We start from the raw sequence: 16,003 nt of genomic DNA, 5'->3' as shown, positions 1-16,003 counted from the left end.
TGACTAGTGGTTGATATGTTGGGATTCGAATTCTCGGAGCTACCCATTATTGCTGCGAAGTGTTTGACTAGATACCGACAACCAGTCTAACCAGTGTTATATCTTTTTCTCGCTAGAAGGCGGTACCGGCCGGTGAAGTTGGTAAAACGTGGTCGCCGGTCTGGAAACGTGGTTTTCGCAGATAAATTAGTGAGAGAATCAACAAATTCGTCGTTTGACGCTTCACTTAGCCTGCAACGATGTCTTCGACCGATGAATCGAAGGCTATTCTTCCCATTGTTTACGCGTTTTTGCGCGATAAATACAAAGAAGCCGCAGAATTTTTAAAGAAAAAGGAAAAATCCCTGGTAAGTTCAATTCAAATATGATTAATTGGGGCATTGATGTTTTTTAAATAGTTAACTTTTCATTACGTCATGAAGTCCTGAGATATTCTGTGGCGAAATGGTTTTTTTAATGAGTCAAATAAGGTGGTTTACTATATAGAATATTTATCAATGTGACAATGGGTAGTATATTTTTTGCTTCTCACACAAACAGGTTCTGCCACCACAAGGATCACCGAAGCTCGATGAGATCTATGCAGCTTGGAAAACAACATCCCTCAAAAGGAAAAGTGATGAAATCGAGGGTAGTACACCAAAGCGTGTGAAAGTTGTGGCTACCAAAAGGTAAGCGATTCTATTCTTGAAGTTGGACTTTTTGAGGCAGTCGTAAGGAGTTGTGTAATGATAGTTTATTTGAATTTCAGCTCTTCAACTGCTAAAAGGAAAAATGAAAGCAGTAGCTCTGATTCCAGTAGCTCTTCGAGTAGTGAAGGCAAGAAGAAGAAATCTCCATTACCCAAGAAAAAGTCAAAAGCATCATCCAGCAGCAGCAGTGAAGGTATTTTCTATAAGCTTCATATTTCAGTCTAGTTTACTATGAGATCTTGATTCTGATTTTCTGCAATTTCTATTTGCAGATTCGGATGATGAAACTTCTAAGAAACCAGTTACATCAACACCTGCAGTAAATAGTAAATCTGTTCATTTACCTTTGACACCAATTAAACCTAAAGACTGGTCTGAGGATAGCTCTGATGATAGTTCAGATGATGAGACTGAAAAGGTGAAATCGAAACCAAAGGTTGCAGCAAAATCTGCTACGAAGAAGGACTCCAGTGATAGTTCAGATAGTTCATCAGATTCTGAGGAGGTAACCCCAAAAGCTGCTACTCCTAAAGTTGCTCCTAAACCTGCTGCAAAGAAGGATTCAAGCGATAATTCAGATAGTTCATCAGATTCTGAGGAAGAAGCCCCAAAAGCAGCTACTCCTAAAGTTGCTCCTAAACCTGCTGCTAAGACGGATTCAAGTGATAGTTCAGATAGTTCATCAGATTCTGAGGAAGAAACTCCAAAAGCAGCTACTCCTAAAGTTGCTCCTAAACCTGCTGCTAAGAAGGATTCAAGTGATAGTTCAGATAGTTCATCAGATTCTGAGGAAGAAACTCCAAAAGCAGCTACTTCTAAAGTTGCTCCTAAACCTGCTGCTAAGAAGGATTCAAGCGATAGTTCGGATAGTTCATCAGATTCTGAGGAAGAAACTCCGAAAGCAGCTACTCCTAAAGTTGCTCCTAAACCTGTTACAAAGAAGGATTCAAGCGATAGTTCAGATAGTTCATCAGATTCTGAGGAAGAAACTCCAAAAGCAGCTACTCCTAAAGTTGCTCCTAAACCTGCTACAAAGGAGGAGTCCAGTGATAGTTCAGATAGTTCATCAGATTCTGAGGAAGAAGCCCCAAAAGCTGCTACTCCTAAAATTGCTCCTAAACCTGCTGCTAAGAAGGATTCAAGTGATAGTTCAGATAGTTCATCAGATTCTGAGGAAGAAACTCCAAAAGCAGCTACTCCTAAAGTTGCTCCTAAACCTGCTACGAAAAAGGAGTCCAGCGATAGTTCATCAGATTCTGAAGAAGAAACCCCAAAAGCAGTTACTCCTAAAGTTGCCCCTAAACCTGCTACAAAAAAGGAGTCCAGCGATAGTTCAGATAGTTCATCAGATTCTGAAGAAGAAACCCCAAAAGCAGCTACTCCTAAAGTTGCTCCTAAACCTGTTACAAAGAAGGAGTCCAGCGATAGTTCAGATAGTTCATCAGATTCTGAAGAAGAAACCCCAAAAGCAGCTACTCCTAAAGTTGCTCCTAAACCTGTTACAAAGAAGGAGTCCAGTGATAGTTCAGATAGTTCATCAGATTCTGAAGAAGAAACCCCAAAAGCAGATACTCCTAAAATTGCTGCTAAACCTGCTACAAAAAAGGAGTCCAGCGATAGTTCAGATAGTTCATCAGATTCTGTGGAGGAAACTCCTAAAACGGCGAAGCCATCAGTTAAGCCAGCAACAAAGAAGGATTCAAGTAGCAGCGATTCATCTGATTCGGAAGATGATAAACCAGCTAAAACTACAGCTTCTAAAAACATTCCTAAACCAACATCAAATCCGAAAAAAGAATCGAGTAGTTCTGAGGAAAGTTCAGATTCTGAGGATGAAAAACCAAAGACAGTTAAAGCTGTGGAAAATAATAATGATTCTAGTGACAGTTCAGACAGTTCCGATTCCGATAATGAGGATTCGAAAAAAGTTTCTAAATTAAATGATTTGAATAAAGACAGTAGTTCCGACTCTGATAGTAACGCGAATTCTGATTCGAAAACGGAAACTCCGAAAGTTTTGAACGCATCACTCTCGAGCATCAAAACTCCGACTTTAACGAACGGAAAGATGAATGGAATAGCGAGCTCAATCAGCTCAGAGGATAGTGAGGTCTCAAACAATAAAAATAAGAAAACACCGAAGGTACAGTCGATTTTAATATGTTTACCGGTACTTTTTCACCAAGTGGAAGCTATGCGTTTTGCATGAAAAGCTTTTTTCTTTATTTACAGGGACAAAATACACCATTCCGCAGAGTTCGAGAGGAGACAATTACAGTGAATCCAAAACTTGCAGATAATTCATTTGAGGCTAAAGTAAGTATGTGGTGAATTGGAGATCAAATAATGCTACTTCTGCCTGAAACTGGATAGAATAGTGGAGATAAAACGATCTAATTGAACGGATGAGATTGAAATGCGCTGGTTTCCTTCATATCGTCTCAAGTGATGATCATATTTTCACTGACTTCATAATGGAGTTTAGATCTAATGAGCCTGATGAGACTAATTCGTTATGTATATCTATTCTATTGCATTTTCTATTACTTGGTTTGTAGTTAAGTGTGTCTTGATGATGATAATTTGTTTACTGACTTCTTAAATGGAGTTTAGATCTAATGAGCCTGATTAGACACACGAATTTATAAGATTTTCTTTGTGAAATCTGATTTTAAGACCACAGAATTCGCTCTCAATTGATGATATCATATTTTGTACTGACTTCATAAATGGAGTTCTGATCTAATGAGCCTGATGAGAGATGATTTCTTTTAGGGGCCCTTCTCTGATGAAGTACAAATGCAAGGCAACTGATTCTCATTGGGGGCTGAAAAAATAGGCTTTTGTTATATGGTCGAAGTTGGGGGTGTTTATCGATGAATATAGTTTTCTCAAATGATGATCATACTTTCGCTGACTTCATAATGGAGTTTAGATCTAATGAGCCTGATGAGAGTAAAGCTGTATCTATCTTATTTTATTTCTATAAACATGGTTTGCAATAAAGTGCCTGAAGTGTACGTAAAGAGGACGTAATTTTGGTATAATTTTTATACCATCTCAAATGATGATCATATTTTCACTGACTTCATAATGGAGTTTAGATCTAATGAGCCTGATGAGATCAAAGCTGTATCTATCTAATGTTTTCTTCTATGCATGGTTTGCAATTAAGTGTCGAGTGTATATATTAAAAGAGGTAATTTTGGTATTACCTTAAGTATTATTTTTATACCATCTCAAATGATGATCATATTTTCACTGACTTCATAATGGAGTTTAGATCTAATGAGCCTGATGAGACTAAAGCTGTATCTATCTAATGTTATTTCTTCTATGCATGGTTTGCAATTAAGTGTCGAGTGTATATATTAAAAGAGGTAATTTTGGTATTACCTTAAGTATTATTTTTATACCATCTCAAATGATGATCATATTTTCACTGACTTAACAATGGAGTTCAGATCTAATGAGCCTGATGAGATGAAATTACAACTGCATATGCTGCTTTCTTACACAGCTGATTTTATGTCGTCTCAATTGCAATATGACGGTCTGTTTTGTGATTTTCAGGTAGGCGCATCTGGATCATGGGGCGAACGTGCGAACAAGGACTTAAAACATACGAAAGGCAAATCATTCAGACACGAGAAAACAAAGAAAAAGCGTGGAAGTTATTGCGGCGGTGCTATTGATATGGGAGTCAACTCAATCAAATTTGACGATTAACAATTGAAATTAATAGTTAGTTGTGAATGTATAAATGGCTCCGTGACAAAAGTACAACACCAACGCCCTGTATATGTAGTTGTAACAGGACAAATAACTGCTGGAAACTAGCGGTCAATTTGTGAATATGCTTTATGTTCTTTTCTGAACTGCAGATGTAGTTCATCCGAATGTATTTATACATGTAAATGGTTAACATCGAACTGATGACCCAGTAATGCGCTATCAATTTAATTTCATGTCATTATGTCTTAATGTCAATTACGATTATACGCTTGGTTGATAATGAGCAACTTTTAGGCTGGATGTAAATAACAAACAAAATGAATTTTAAAATATAGTTGCAAACTATGTGAAGTGAATAAATTTGTCGATTGTACGGTTAAATGGAAATTTGTCTTCGTTCGAGAAATGTATGAACATCCTTGATGATTGAAGATAGGAATCATTCATTTATTATGTACGCATAAAATTTGAATTTTTCAACCCCCTCTGTACGCAAAATCGGCCATTTTTTCATATACATTAAGCATTACAGTACGCAATTTCACTGACCCCTCCCCTAATGCGTACGTAATAAATGAATGACCACATAGGGTTTATGAAACGGTTTCTCAAGTTTTCCACTAATTTGGACGTATAATCTGAAGTTAGTTATTGGTTGAGGCCGCTAAAGAAGAAAGGAGGTGGTTCTTCGCACAGAGCATCACTACATTATTATGACGTCTATGTAGACCCTTATCCATGTTCCAGAATGAATCTTCTACGAACAGAGATCAAAAGACAAAGTGAAATTTGATGTATACTGTACTTAAAAGTTTATTATTCATAGCAGCTTTGTACATACTATACATATAAAGTAAGATCACAGGTATACGGATATTTATGACCAGATTTATACAATATCTGTACATTAGAAAACTATACCTTATAAGTGTTAAAAGTAATCCGTAACCAATTACAATATTCTGCCTGCAATATTTTTTTTGCAGTGAGTGTTTAGAAAGCCATGTAGACTAATATACAACCTAGACCGATGAAAACACTCTTTTTATCACGAGGATAACGCATAAAAATCCATTACAAATAAGTTCTAATATCTTAAAATATTGACAACAAAAACGATGGGTACTCTGAATTTAAAAGGTTAAAAATATTGTTTGTGAAAGCCTAGAGTTATAACCGGTTGTTTTGAGTAGGAGTGATGACGGATATTTAAGAGGTTTGAAGTATTTGCCTCAGCAGTGAATTGCATAGGTCAAACGTTTCATCGTTCTCCAGTACGATGTCATACAGCTGCATGTATTTGCCCAAATTTTCAGAAACCTGAAAAGAAATAGATGACGTAAAGCTGAATGGAGAAGTGCTGCGGTAATCGAGTATTCAACTTAGGTCGCGCAGTTAGGATCCACCAGGTTCACTAGTTAACTCCTCTGGGTTCAATTTCTTCCCAATTCAAATGAACTTTTTTCTTCAAATCAACCATTAATGAAAACTATACCGATCACTGGGTTCAGTGGCAAATAAATTTAGCGTACAATTTTGTGCTGTAACAATGTATCGATTCAGGAGCCTAAAAATTCAGATCAAAGTTGTTTGATAATGAACTAATTTTGACAACGTAAGACTGAGATGCCATTTGGTAGGATAGCTGGTGTTGTAGCTGCCCATTACACACAGAAAGGGATTTAGAGATGCAGTTGTACTCACATTGTTGTTTAGGTAACCAATTTTCAAGAGGTTTTTAGAATTGGCTCCTTCCGCCATGCGAATATCACCGACTGAGTCGCCGAGTAAAATAACGTTGTCTCGGTGAGATAAATTCGTGAAATAGTCGGATTCGTGGATGGCACTTTCATTTTTATTGAAAATATGAATCATTTCTCCCTGGAAGTCGATCAGTTTGCCCTGAAATAAACGATATAACTAAAATAATGTAAAAAAGGCTTCCTCTTGAATGTAGAAGTTCTGCTTGCTCAAACTTACAGATGAATCAAACTGCATGAAATTTGAGACGATTTTCATGTTGTCGAACATTTTCGAACGATAATGTATAACTTCTTGAATAACATCTCCAACTCCAGCTGAGAATATCAAACACGGTACTTCGGCTTTATGTAACTGTTTAAACATCCAATCAACTCCATCTCTACAATTATAATATACACCTCCATAATGAATAACATGAGTTTCAGAAGAATCATGTGTGAACTGCTGAAATGAAATATCAATTGTGGCGAAGAAAGCAGTTTTTTTTTTTAGTTCAATTTAAATGATGCCGATTCATCTGCAGAGTGAATATTGAAATAAATGTTTTGGTTGTCTCATGATGTGGGATGTTAAGAGGGATAGCGATAAGGCGGGGGAAGATAGGAGCGGTGAGAGGTTGAGTAGGGGAGGGGGAGTTGAGAGCACGAGGATGTATGCTTCGTGAGCTGGTAGAACTTGTTGAAGGCGAGTGGAGCAGTGGACAGTAGGATGAAGAGAGAGTGAATGTGAGAGAGAATAGAGAGGGCAAGAGGGAGTTGGAAAGAGAGGGCAAGAGGGAGTTGGAAAGAGAGGGCAAGAGGGAGTTGGAAAGAGAGGGCAAGAGGGAGTTGGAAAGAGAGGGCAAGAGGGAGTTGGAGAGAGAGGGCAAGTGGGTGTTGGAGAGAGAGGGAGCAAGGGGGAGTTGGAGAGAGAGGGCAGGGGGAGTTGGAGAGAGAAGTAGGGTGAAGAGAAAATGATTGGGGTGAGAGAGTTTTGGGGCTGTAGTGTAATGTCTGTCTATATTATATTCTATAATCAACTGAAGTTGTCACTTTTTCAGCAATTTTTGGCATCATTTAGTGAACGTATGAAAAAAACTGATTTCTTACCAGGATAAAGAGACGAGTGACAAGACAACTTCGATGTCCTGAAAATAAACAATGGTTGATACCACGGTTAATCTATGAGCCCCAATTTTATATCGTAAACTCAATCGAAATGTTTTAGGTTATCTCAGTTCAGTTAGATATTGATAATGAGAGATATTATATTTACCTGAGTTGAGCTTCTGACTGCGACACAATAGCTTTGATATCTTTTTGGTAGATATTACATTTTTTTAGTAACAAATCATGGGCTTTGGTCCACCTGGAAAATATGATGCATACAGGTAAACCATCGGACAAAGCTCATATTTCAAGGTTGGATTCAGTGAAATCCGACAGACTTACCATTCAATCATGAATGGACATTTCTCAGCCACTGTCAAATTTGAATCAATTTCAATTGCGTAGTACTCGCTACGCAAGTCCGCAGCCTACAATTTATAATGTTTCATACATTTGGACATCCGTAGTTGCTTGGCTGATTATTAACTTAGAAAAACTGAAATCTTACCGCTTTCTTGAAGTCTATTGGCATGAGGTCACTGTCATCCATTATTCCTGTGGAACAAATATAACCAGTTTAAATTATTTTACATGAAATCAAAATTTGATATCTATTATTTTAAAATGAAATAAATGTCTCACCATGACTGGTTGGAACTAGCTGTCCGTTGTGAGAGTATTTCGTCAAAGTTCTGTCAAAATCAGCAATTACCTGAGAAAAGAATAATCAAAATGCTACCAGAAAATACCAGGGGCCAGTTGCTCAAAAGTTGGTTAGAGTTAACCAGTGGATAGTTGATATGGTGACAATTGAAATTTCATTGTTACTATGGTATCTAACGGCTGGTTATCTTTAACCAACTTTTGAGCAACTGGCCCCAGGGGTATATATGTAAACAGTTGATTGTAAAGAGATGATAAACTGTACCTGCAGTTTATCTTTGCCATCTTCAATCATTTGCTGTAAAATATCTTTCACATAATCCAGATCCCGGATGTGAACACCTTGTTTCTCGAGTTCAAGCATCTAAAACAAAAAACGCATTTTATGATAAATACTTAAATAATGAAATCAAACATTTCTGGAAACTCACATTTGCATTCAGCAATAAAGGACTACGTTGGTAACCTGGATACAGCGGTTACTAAGTAATGATCTCTCTTCAGGCAGGGTAACATTTGTCATATTTATTGATATTGATATTTATTGACATTGATTCTCACTCGTGCCATAAACAGTTTTTCACTCATGTCGTACATAATATATACATAAATTAGCCTTACAATTCTTACCAGATCATGCATCTTTTATATCCCTAGTCGAGGAAGTTTAAATAGAAACTGAATGATATTTTCCAGGTATGCACTACAAAGTTTATTACTGTGTACTGACACTGTACCATGTATTATCTACAGTACTGTGTATCTACTACAGTACTGTCTAAATGTTGTGTATAGCACTGCCACTAGTGCGTATGCTGGTGCCGTGTACAATCAATTAGATCCTCACACAATAGCTGTTAGACTATATAATAGCAAGTCTGAATCTGACTTTCGCTAGAACAAGAACTGAAATGTAAATCAGCCTTCAAGGAATCCAAGACGTTTTTCAAATCATGATCAAAATGAGCAAGTCATGGTCTGAATTTCGTTTGAACAAGATCGAAGGCCTAGCTGGGTCTTACCGACGGAAGCTACTGATTGATTCGTGAATTCACATGAACTCATTTGATTAGCCCCATAACGAAATCCAATCGATTTCCAAGTTGTTTTTTTTGTATTTATCATATTGTCGATAAACTTACAGTGGAAGGATTTATTCCATCGACTGTTTCGCTACTTGTAAGTTTAATGGCACTCCCGTTTCGATGCGGTGATGGTTGTTGTTGATGATCGATTTCGTCCAGTTCTTTTGAGTTGTTCCTCTTTTTCAAGCTTTTTCTGCGGATTACATAGACAGCGATTACAACGCCAACGCCAAATATAACACTACTACACAATGTTCGATTATGCATTATTTAATTCCATTTGACAAATGCGGGATGGGAATAGAATAAATCTAGCAAAACGTCACCTAGGATTGATCATTTACGCAACCAGAATATAATTACGCCGTGACACTACTAAATAGACTGGTCGCCTGTCCAATTCTGCGCCACCTGCATTCGCAGTCAGAACAACAGTATACGGAGACGTATGGAATACCTCAAGGGCCATACGACTTACGAGTTACGTTTTACGAGTTACGATTTACGAGTTACTAATACATTTCTTACAATACGTTATGACTTACGATTTACGACTTACGTTTTACGAATTACACGTTTTTCACTAATTGGCTTCGGATATTCGAAGCGCGTTATTCAAAGAACGGGTTTCAAAATGAAGTCATTTCAAACCGCATAATAAGAGTAATTTATTGTATATAGTGAATCAATCTCGACTGCAGTGGTCTATTACAGGGCAGGAAATCTGCGCGTTGGCCGCTGTGCGAACCTTCTCAAAATCTTAAATGCTGACAATACATTTCACACTGACTGATGACTGCCGCGTTACGTGCACGATGATTTTAATAGACGATGTCTCAATAGATCTTAGCTGGAAATGATTTTAATAATTAGAACAAGATTCATCAATTTAGAAAAAATGTATTCATTTTTTGAAAACACTGGGCTGCATACAGCCATCCATCATCGTTACAGGTTATTCGTCTAATAATTACATCCACCCACACAGTGAAATGCCTACCACGTGGCCACTGTCCTTGAACTCTTGCGAACCGAAACTCCAACACTTAACTCGTAAATCGTAATTCGTAATTCGTAAAACGTACTCATAAAACGGAAGTCGTAACGAATATTCAAGGAAATGTATAAGTAACTCGTAAAACGTAAATCGTAACTCGTAAAACGTAACTCGTAAAGTCGTAAAACGTAACTCGTAAGTCGTATGGCCCTTGAAGTATTCCATAGAGACGTCACCCAGTCCGTGATACCCAGTGTGTCTCTCGTACCCACTCAAATTCTAATGAAGACTTTATTGAACATTTTATTGCTATCGATTTCGGCGATTAATATTCATACGATTTCTATTTCTATTCTATATATATGGGTTCGGTACCCAGTTATATAATAACCATGTTTTTCGCGACTGATGCCTCTAATAGATCTTTCTGCCGACACTAAATAAAAAGTGTTCCACTTGTCTTAGTAATGAGTAGTCCTGCGCCGCAGTGGCGGCTATCCGTCAGGCCTTGTGGGCTGACTATAACAAAGTATCGGTTATATTGACCTCATGAATTGTCAAATTCATAATCTTAGACTTTCAGACTAGTCCAATTTTCGGTGTTTTATGGATCAAAGTTTACAATTCTTAGTGTATTTTTGTTATTTTCCTATTGATGCAAATTGTATAAATCAGCTGTAGTGGAAATGTATCATAGATAAAGACTTAAATACCTTACATGTAACTTTTGTGGTTTTACAGTTTGTACAATTTCATACATAGTAAAAGAAACAAAATTAGTATTAAAATTTGAGAAATAAGCTAAAAGTTGATAATTTGATATGTGAAAATAAAATGATGTAAAAATGTTAATCAGATTGATTACTTACTCCTACGCTTTCCAGAGTATTTGGCCAGGTTTATCTCTGGTTTTAGTGCGGGGGCCATGGACAATTGAGTCCGTGGTTGGATCATAGACTTTTTGTTTTAGAGTCTATGGTTGGACCATGGGCGTATAAACTCTCATTTATAGTTCATATGGTGGTTGGACTTGTTGTTTTTGAAAGTCCACATGTTTGAGGAGCTTACATTTTAATTCCTCGAGCACTCCTGGCATTTTGTATAATTGTTGTATGAGAATAAATATGATTGATTTTGAAATTTGTTAAGTTTAATATAGCAACTCTGAATAAAGGCCTAAATCGATTTAAGTTAAACTGAATTAATGAAGAAATTAAATCGATTTAAGTGTTAAACCTTTTTATGAAACTGGGCTGTGGGCATTGCTGTTGTCCAATCAGTTTCACTCAGGGATCCCAATGGAGTTGTAGGTAGTGTAAAAACGATAATCTGTTATCAACAGTTTTTATACTACCTACAACTCTGATACGAGCCCCTGTGTTTTGTTCTTGCAATGTACTTCTTTTTTCCAACCCAATAAATAATCCCACCAACTGCATGGTCCGCTGGCAAACTTTTACACGTTCGGAAGACATGATTATGTGATTATATGATTCAATGGCAAAACCAATACGACTTTGCACATTACACTGGGCTCGTTGACAGTTGTTGATGGATTCGAATTTTATATGAAAATTTTTCCCTTTTCAATAGCCAATGACTGCCCCCTTCGGATTGAAATCGGGTTTCTCTGCCCACTGACACAAAGAAAAAAATTTCCAAGTGCCCTATTTCTGGGCCCAATTTATTTTAACAAGTTTTTTTTACGGAACTTTTGCCTTAACGTACTGAGAAAGAAGCCTTGAAACGCTCGCACAGCGCATAATTATTTGGGGATCTTAGATAGGGGTCTTTAGGTTAGTAGTACAAGGATGGATTTTACTAAAGCTAAGGTTTATCTATGGTGGCTGATAAGTATGGTGGCTGATAAGGGCCATAGCGTAAAATTCCTGGTATGTAAATGAGGGCGCCAGAACGCCAGAACGCCAAAACGAAAAAAAACGTCCAATTTTCTCTAAAAGTTCGTTTGGCGCTTTGTTTTGGCGCGCCAAAACGAACTTTTAGAGAAATTTCGACGTTTTTCGTTGTTTTGGCGGGGGCGCCAAAACGAAAGTTCGTTTTGGCGGGGGCGCCAAAATGAAAGTTCGTTTTGGCGGGGGCGCCAAAACGGAATTTTCTTTGTTTTGGCGCGCCAAAACGAACTTTTAGAGAAATTTCGACGTTTTTCGTTGTTTTGGCGGGGGCGCCAAAACGAAAGTTCGTTTTGGCGGGGGCGCCAAAATGAAAGTTCGTTTTGGCGGGGGCGCCAAAACGGAATTTTCTTTGTTTTGGCGCGCCAAAACGAACTTTCAGAGAAAATTGGACGTTTTTTTTCGTTTTGGCGTTCTGGCGTTCTGGCGCCCTCATTTACATACCAGGAATTTTACGCTATGGCCCTTATCAGCCACCATAGTGTAGGCCTACTACTCCATTGTATTTGTTTGACAGTCGAATACGAGTACGAATGTTTATTACACTCCAACCATTTTGCATCATATATGGAGGAAAAAGAGAGTATTTACAATAATTTGCAAAAACGGGAAATGAAAGTATTTTAAAACATAACAAACGTTATTTACAACATACTATTTACACACTACCGGAGGGATCTATATACATCTAGACGTAATTTGATAAATCCCAGCTTCAAAGTTGGATTTTTTAAAACATCAAGGTTCCGAAAAGTATTTGAATTTAAGTAATTTTTATGGAATTCGGTAAGTTACAGTAAAAAATGAAATGTAGTTCGTCGCCTAAAACGTTACAGGTGGGGCATAATCTATTGGTTCTGGGTAGATGGAGATTTGACAGTTTATTTACAGGTAAGAGATAAGACCCGATCTTGAACTGGAATAAACTGGTCACTAAGTCGTTTCTAAATGTTTTCCACCCTCTAGTGATTTTTCTATGAACTTGCCGTCCCAATATCCTCTATTCAACATCTTAGATCATGATACGGTCACGCGAAACAAGTAGGCCTGTTGGTAAATATTGGGTTCGTTTCATTCTTTGTCCAAGTACTAGGCTCTGGAACCTAGGATCTTCTAAATGCCGGTATATTTTCACAGAATCTAGACTTTTCCACAAGCAATCCCAATTCGTTGATTCATCAGTCTTCCGTAAAAAACAACTCATAAAATGTGTTAGATTGGACACCATGTTTTTATTCAGTGAGGTGTAATGTATTTATACAAGGAAATAACAAAATAAAGTACACCATATATTTAGCATAACATCCCAAAACACTTGTCAGGTCTATTTCCTCGTGGAAAATTGCATAAAATACAGATTGCAAATTTTACGACAACGAGAAACACAAATATATATTTTACACTTTTATTATGTACAGATGTATTTGATTATCTTACATCAACGGAACTAATACTTTCAAATTCAATAATAATGACAATAAATTTAGTGAATTGTTATTAGTGGATATCAGAATCTACAATGCTATATAGCCCAACCATGAAACAAAAACAAAATATTCGTAGATTGAACAAAAATACAGGCCTGAATTGCTGAGTAGGAGATACTTGAAGAATATAGCTGAAAATGACTAGTTTTGGACTAGACTTTAAAAGCACCAGTAAAGTGAAAATTAAAAAAATCATAGGTCACTGGCAGTTAACTTAGCTTTCTGTGACTGACACTTCAAAATACTCTTCAAAATAATCGTGTACCATATTTGAAGGTGAATATCACGCATTTTATAGAAGGAAATATATGTTTCTTTGCTTTCCCTATAATCAAGTATAGGCATGTTTTAAGGCGTCACCTTTATAATAAAGACTAGAATCTGGATACTGTACAGAGAGAAGTTTAATTTGAAAGACTACTTCACACGATAGCCACAGAGTATATTCACAAACGACATCATAGTCCAATTTTACCAAAAAAGTGAAAAATGACACAGATATGACCCTTAAGAGAACAGCTCTGCGTAAAACAATATCACTGACCGAATTCTAAAACAACGATTGCACATTATTTACACAAACACTATTCAAGTATAAGAAACAATAATAATAACCATATAACCTCATTCTTGGTAATGATAATTTGGACAATAAATATCTGGAAAAAATCATGATGGTCGATAGGGATAAGAATCTGAGACTACTCATCCAATGTTGGTTTCGTTCATATATATCTATTGAGGTCAAGTAAACTTGTTCAAAACGCCAATAAAGATAAAGCACTTTTTTGTAAGCCACTCAATATCGAAAGTTACGATAATTCAGTTTTAGTGACATGTTATACAATATGCAATAATATATCATCAGTTTAAACAATGAAATATCTGTAAAATACATACACATCAGTCAAATCTAATCTAGCAATATAGGGCATTTCCTTAAATGTCAAGGAATGCAGTGATTTCAACTTTTCATTTCGATTGATGACTAAAAACGCTTAATTGAGTCCGATATTGTGAAATATACATGTGAGTGATGAAAAAAATAAATAATCACTGACCATAATTGTAGGAGAAACAGCCAGCATGCATGTTTCACAATAAATGGACGTTTATCATTTAGGAGTATTTTATGCAAATAAATATCAGAATATGCATTTTGATCAGATGAATTCGGTAATCAGTGTGATTTTACAATATTTACAGAAGATATATTTTATACTCACACAAAGCAATTCTAATTTAATACATTTATTGAGACAGGTTTAGATTTCGATGAAATTAGACATTGAAATTAGACAAACACACATGTTCTATATTCAATAAATAGAAACAGTGCGATGTCATAAGTGTAAACATTCACTACAGCCAACTGGAGTTTTCATACCATCTACTCGAGACAAAAACACACTTCAAAAAGAAAGCCAACATGCTCAACGGTCATTTAAAAACAGCCTGCATAACCGTTTCATTATTCAACCTATAGTTCATTGCTTTCCAAGAAGACAAGTACCAAGAGATGAGGAGTCTACAATAATCCTCACTCGAATCATATATTAATCTATACTTTGCACATGAACACAATAAAAACGTTCATTGATAACCGAAGGATCGAACAAATTATCTTCCCAATTAAGTATGAAAGCGCTACTAGAAAAAATAGAAAATACTATCAATCCAAAAATAGATAAGGAGAAAAGAGATTTCGCTGACCTAGAACTTTCATGAGTGATTTTCAATGACTAAGCTGATGAATAGCCTAAACATTGAGTAGAGTTGCAAATCTGTAGGATAATGTTAGTACATTCTTATTGATTGATGATTTTAGCTTTGAGTAATGGCTTAAAGTATAAGATACATACATGGTCCAATTAGTCTAACTACAAGTACAATCACATTAACCTTCTACTTTACACACACTACTACTTATATATTGAGAATTATTTACAGAGCAAAAGTCATGAAAATGTAGTGAATAATGAAAACAGGTGAAAAATCAAAAGAAAAAGTGTGTTCAATTTCAAGTTCGTGCGTAAAAACTTTGGAAAATATTTCATCTATGATAATAACCAAACAACATTCAGAAGATCAATTAACTAAATCACATATAATGTGAGATAAATAATCGATTCAATTCTCCGAATGAGTGAAAAATATTATATTATACATGAAAAATGCAAAAATACATATACATATACATAATAATAATAATGATAATAATAAACAAATAGCACTTATCTCAATAAACTAACCAATTCTGGCCTCATCCTCATTTGTGTGCGCCATTAAATTCATGGGGAATGAACAAAGTATACTAAATTGTTTAATTCGATCACAGAATAGGAGCATGCAACAATGTACCGGCAGGCGAATATAGAGAAAGTTGCGAACAATCTCATATATGTTACTGCATGCGAAAACACGATTCATGAATATGCACAATCTATTCATCATCACTGCTGTAATTTCCATCATCTTCTTTCAGATCATCTTTATATTGGTCGCGGAGATCTTGAGCCTTCTGGTCAAAGTCTTTCTTGTATTGCTCTAAACGCTGGAAGTTTATAAAAACAGAACATGAG

General features: G+C 36.3%; 3 protein-coding genes across 6 annotated transcripts in view; 1 reads left to right on the top strand and 2 right to left on the bottom strand.

The window, feature by feature from the left end:
• The first annotated feature begins 125 nt into the window (after positions 1 to 125).
• Positions 126 to 4,814, top strand: LOC141909163 (uncharacterized). Its single transcript, XM_074799551.1, has 6 exons — positions 126 to 347; positions 541 to 671; positions 752 to 885; positions 965 to 2,835; positions 2,925 to 3,008; positions 4,266 to 4,814. Exons 1-6 carry the CDS (start codon positions 240 to 242, stop codon positions 4,419 to 4,421), a joined length of 2,484 nt encoding a protein of 827 aa, XP_074655652.1. The 5' UTR covers positions 126 to 239; the 3' UTR covers positions 4,422 to 4,814.
• Positions 4,815 to 5,232: 418 nt separating this feature from the next.
• LOC141904903 (7-methylguanosine phosphate-specific 5'-nucleotidase-like) lies at positions 5,233 to 9,481 on the bottom strand. 3 transcript variants are annotated; one of them, XM_074793525.1, is made up of 10 exons: positions 9,354 to 9,481; positions 9,085 to 9,220; positions 8,208 to 8,306; positions 7,922 to 7,991; positions 7,788 to 7,834; positions 7,622 to 7,707; positions 7,446 to 7,538; positions 6,408 to 6,570; positions 6,132 to 6,329; positions 5,233 to 5,747 (listed from the first exon to the last, which is right to left on the bottom strand). In XM_074793525.1, the coding sequence occupies exons 1-10, from the start codon at positions 9,365 to 9,367 to the stop codon at positions 5,637 to 5,639; spliced, it is 1,017 nt and encodes a 338-aa protein (XP_074649626.1). In that variant the 5' UTR covers positions 9,368 to 9,481; the 3' UTR covers positions 5,233 to 5,636. The 3 variants fall into 3 exon arrangements, with proteins under 3 accessions (XP_074649626.1, XP_074649617.1, XP_074649633.1); XM_074793516.1 differs by having other exon boundaries at positions 9,085 to 9,441; XM_074793532.1 differs by lacking the exons at positions 9,085 to 9,220; positions 9,354 to 9,481 and adding an exon at positions 8,573 to 9,029.
• A 3,709-nt stretch (positions 9,482 to 13,190) lies between these two features.
• Positions 13,191 to 16,003, bottom strand: part of LOC141901113 (1-phosphatidylinositol 4,5-bisphosphate phosphodiesterase beta-1-like) — a 37,177-nt gene continuing 34,364 nt past the window's right edge. For both annotated transcript variants that reach the window (XM_074788200.1, XM_074788208.1), the window contains one exon: positions 13,191 to 15,975. In XM_074788200.1, the coding sequence (XP_074644301.1) occupies positions 15,865 to 15,975 (111 nt within the window). In that variant the 3' untranslated portion in view covers positions 13,191 to 15,864. The remainder of the gene's footprint in view (positions 15,976 to 16,003) is intronic.

The sequence above is a fragment of the Tubulanus polymorphus genome, chromosome 1, assembly GCF_964204645.1.
Source record: "Tubulanus polymorphus chromosome 1, tnTubPoly1.2, whole genome shotgun sequence".
Classification (NCBI taxonomy): domain Eukaryota; kingdom Metazoa; phylum Nemertea; class Palaeonemertea; order Tubulaniformes; family Tubulanidae; genus Tubulanus; species Tubulanus polymorphus.
This window is presented reverse-complemented; position numbering and strand designations above follow the sequence as displayed.

What these genes read in the sequence shown, in the direction of transcription:
- LOC141909163 (XM_074799551.1), top strand. Translation starts at nt 240, where the DNA reads ATGTCTTCGACCGATGAATCGAAGGCTATTCTTCCCATTGTTTACGCG. An exon ending in AGAAAAAGGAAAAATCCCTG is followed by an intron (nt 348 to 540) that starts GTAAGTTCAATT and finishes TCACACAAACAG; the next exon opens with GTTCTGCCACCACAAGGATC. An exon ending in ATCCAGCAGCAGCAGTGAAG is followed by an intron (nt 886 to 964) that starts GTATTTTCTATA and finishes TTCTATTTGCAG; the next exon opens with ATTCGGATGATGAAACTTCT.
- LOC141904903 (XM_074793516.1), bottom strand. Translation starts at nt 9,294, where the DNA reads ATGCATAATCGAACATTGTGTAGTAGTGTTATATTTGGCGTTGGCGTT. An exon ending in ATGGAATAAATCCTTCCACT is followed by an intron (nt 8,307 to 9,084) that starts GTAAGTTTATCG and finishes TTTTTGTTTTAG; the next exon opens with ATGCTTGAACTCGAGAAACA. An exon ending in TGTCCATTCATGATTGAATG is followed by an intron (nt 7,539 to 7,621) that starts GTAAGTCTGTCG and finishes CATATTTTCCAG; the next exon opens with GTGGACCAAAGCCCATGATT.